Source organism: Amphimedon queenslandica, unplaced genomic scaffold (assembly GCF_000090795.2).
Source record: "Amphimedon queenslandica unplaced genomic scaffold, v1.1 AMPQUscaffold_12564, whole genome shotgun sequence".
NCBI classification, from domain to species: Eukaryota; Metazoa; Porifera; class Demospongiae; order Haplosclerida; family Niphatidae; genus Amphimedon; species Amphimedon queenslandica.
In genome coordinates this window covers 1-3,614 of record NW_003547199.1, presented here as the reverse complement: position 1 = coordinate 3,614, position 3,614 = coordinate 1, and the positions used below count along the sequence as shown (strand labels likewise).

General features: G+C 33.9%; 1 protein-coding gene across 1 annotated transcript in view; it reads right to left on the bottom strand.

Annotated features, from left to right (window-relative positions):
• The window catches only part of LOC109587450 (uncharacterized), a gene marked incomplete at its 5' end in the record, with an annotated part of 10,058 nt that extends 6,524 nt beyond the window's left edge, over positions 1-3,534 (bottom strand). Inside the window, 11 exons of the mRNA XM_020003690.1 lie at positions 84-574; positions 810-882; positions 983-1,084; positions 1,205-1,303; positions 1,651-1,749; positions 2,214-2,306; positions 3,007-3,099; positions 3,144-3,238; positions 3,298-3,321; positions 3,372-3,404; positions 3,455-3,534. Of these exons, the coding sequence (XP_019859249.1) occupies positions 84-574; positions 810-882; positions 983-1,084; positions 1,205-1,303; positions 1,651-1,749; positions 2,214-2,306; positions 3,007-3,099; positions 3,144-3,238; positions 3,298-3,321; positions 3,372-3,404; positions 3,455-3,534 (1,282 nt within the window). The remainder of the gene's footprint in view (positions 1-83; positions 575-809; positions 883-982; positions 1,085-1,204; positions 1,304-1,650; positions 1,750-2,213; positions 2,307-3,006; positions 3,100-3,143; positions 3,239-3,297; positions 3,322-3,371; positions 3,405-3,454) is intronic.
• Positions 3,535-3,614: the final 80 nt, after the last annotated feature.

The following is a 3,614-nucleotide window of genomic DNA, read 5'->3' as shown; positions in this document are numbered from 1 at the left end:
TGAAAAGCAGCATGACCACCAGAATCAATACAGAATGTCCAGTGAGCTCGATAATCTTCTTCAGAGCAGGACTCGGTTGATACTTGTGATATGATATCATAATGAACAGAATGAGTAGGTAGAGGTGAATCAGGCAAAGGAGAAGAAGCATCAGAACTTTCCGATGAGGTACGACTAAATAATGATGTAAAGGCTCTTTGTAAAGAAGATAGACGAGAAGGAGGAGTAGGAGGAGGAGGAGTAGAGGGGGGATATGTTGATGAATGTTGCTTGGAACTTGGTAAACCTTCCTTTCCTTTCAGCCTCTTAGCTAAGTGGGTGATGAACTCTTCCTCGCTGACTCTCTTCATTGAGTGAGAGCTGTCAGTCTCCATATATCCACAGATGGATCCTCTTACAGCAGGTGTCACTACATCAGTACTTGATCTTTCAAGAGGAGGAGGCTCATTTAGTATGAGATGCTGGAGACACGTCTTTCCACTGCCTGGTGCTCCATGAATCGACATACGTGTGATCTTTAATTTGATCTTAATGTCTGTCGTAAGAGCCTTCCTCATCTGGGACTCTGAATCATCTGTTGAAAAAGAATCAATTTAAATAAAGACACAAGGACATCTGCTTTATTATCATAATGTACATGAGCTGGAAATGGCCATGCATTGGTCAAAATAGGCAATTAATAATGGAAAATTGGTGGTATTCACATACATTTGTATGCTCCAAAATACATCTACTGTAAAACTCCCAAATGCCAATTAAAAAAAGACAACAATATTAAAATCAAATAAAAATTAATAATTTGAGTTTACCTAAACTTGAGAAATACTGAATTAGATGTTCATATTTCTCTTGTTTTGCAACATCTAAAGCAGTCAGTCCATCCTATATAGTGAACAAAAACACTAAATATGTAATATGAACATATATCATAAAAGAGGAAAGTGAACTACAATTACTTTCTCTTTTTTTCATATAGTAGTACCTCATTAACAACCTTCCAACTAGCTCCTCTACTAACAAGTAACTGTACAATATCCAGCCTTCCTGTACTAGTAGCACCCATTAGTACAGTAGATCTACTTTTCTAATAAAAAACACGGAAAGTAAGTATGCAAGGATAAAGGAAGCAGAACATGATAATAAAATACAGGTAATAGACAAGATTTGACTCATAAAAGAGAAATAATTAAAAATGAGAGCCTACTTTTGTCAGAAGATTCATATCAGCTTCATAATCAAGAAGAACCTTTGTTATTGTCATGCTTCCAAAAGTAGCACTCCAAAATAAAGCTGACCTATTATGCTATGTATAAAAATAAAACAATAGCATAGCATAATGAAACAATTCAAAACTGATGCTACAATAAAGCAGACAGAAATATACCGTATAGCTGAAAAAGTTTGTGGGAATTATATTTTTCAATTTTGTACTAATATAGCAAATTCTAATGTACATGTACTAGTATGTGTTTTTATGATGAAGAGCATACAGCAAAATTAAATTCCAGCAAATATTTCCAGCTATACGGTAAGTTATGAAAAATTATAATTTGAATGGGTTTGGATTTTACAATATTAAATTAAACTTCAGAGTCTGATGCTTTAATATGACATCAATCTAGCTTATACTACACATATAATTTCAATTACTTCATCAACAGCATCAACATTTGCACCAGAACTCAACAGTAATCTGACAACCTCCGTCCTATTACTATAGGCAGCAATAGACAATGGAGAATGACCACCCTGAAATAAAAATAGAGAAAGGAACATGTAATTGCCATGTAAAGCAGGAATCTGTGTGGGAATAAAAGTCTGTTTCAATTATAAGACTGGGGCTACATACATTAAGGAAATATAATCCTGTATAAAGTATAGGAGGTCCCTCAAATAAAAGCCTGTGCACAAATTAAAGATAAGATATAGAAGCCCAAGAAAAAAAGCATATCATATTCATACAATATAACAGCAAATAAAATAATATGCCTCGAAGCTACACATCTATTTGACACACCCCTTATCCCTTTAAAATATAATTTATATTTTGGAATAATCTGAAGCAAAAGAACACCATTTCTAAAGAGCTTTTAGGAGCCCAAGGGTAGTGCTTCCTGTGGCAGCTTTAAAGCACATACAGTACTGTATGTGTACATGTACATATACATGTAGCAGGCAGCTTTAAAACTCATTAAATATCTAAACTATCTTACCTGTCCTTTTAATTCAATATCAGCACCATCTTTTATTAGTCGATTGGCTCTCTCCACATCACCATCTAAACAGGCAAACCAAAGCTCTAAATCCTATTAAAATAAAACAAACAATTTAAGTTGAATACTGTAAACCCATTAATAATTACTATCCATTTATTTTAACTAATTAAACCATTGGCTTAATTTCATTCAAGTTAATGGACATAAATATGATTGTCAATGTGCAATTGGTTACTTTAGTTGTAAAAATCGTTGAAATTAATGGACGTTAATATATCCACCATTGCAAAAACGTTAAACATAAAGGTCATTAAACTAGAAATCTAGCAGCAATATAAGGCAGATACACCATCCAAAGACTTCTCCAGCAGCTAAAGAAAGGCTTTAGATTCAATCAAAAAGCGATGAAGCTCGATGAAATTGCTATAAAAACTGTGAAAGTCAATAAGCTTTCTCATCTTATTATTCGATAATATTACATCTAAAGCTGAGTAAAGCAGCTTTACAGACATATTTAGGCAAGAAATATGTATGTTGAACTAGGAGACTAATGATGCATGCTTTGAAATCAAAAGATGGATAGATCCAGTGCCATATAATTGCTTTGCTACCTTAGGCTCGCCCCTTAATGTTTTACATTTGTCTAGTATCTTAAGTTTTAAACTTTATGGTGGAGCATGGCTTGATTGAGCCACACCTTTACATTGCTGCAGCAGCAGTGTAGCAAACGTGCTGAAGCTTCTTAACCAAACAAACTACAATTAACACAAATTGTGGTGAGGGTACGCACCTTAAAGCTCTCATTTACTACCAAATCAGTACTTGTAGTGGGGATCTTTCCCTCAGATGATGTGATCTGCATGACTGAAGAGGCCTCAACCCTCTATACAAATACAATTTACACTTGAAAATAATTAATTATCATACTGAGACTGGCTCTATTTTAGCAGTGGATTCAATCAGTGGATTAGTCTGACCCCACCTCTTCGTTGTGCGGGGGTGGCACCAGTCTATCAGTGGATCTGAAACATAATATGAAATAAATCATTGTTAAAACCCATGAGAGGTATTTATAAATTACCTTCTTCATTGCCCTCAAAATCTTCTGTAAAAATAAAAATAAAAATCATTTTATACATACAAGTACATAATTACCTTTTTCATTGGTCCCTAGTTCACCGAAATATTCTGTGAAATAATAGTAAAAAAATATAATTTTATACACTGCATCATCTAACCTTTCTCTTCCAGAGGTAATTGAATTACAGTAACTCCTTTATCCTCTAGCTTTTTCAATATAACTGGATCCTTAAGATCTCTTGAGACATCATCAAGAATACATGGTAGTATAGCATAAGTGATGATAATGCATTTCTTTTGTAGTTGTTTTAAAAATGT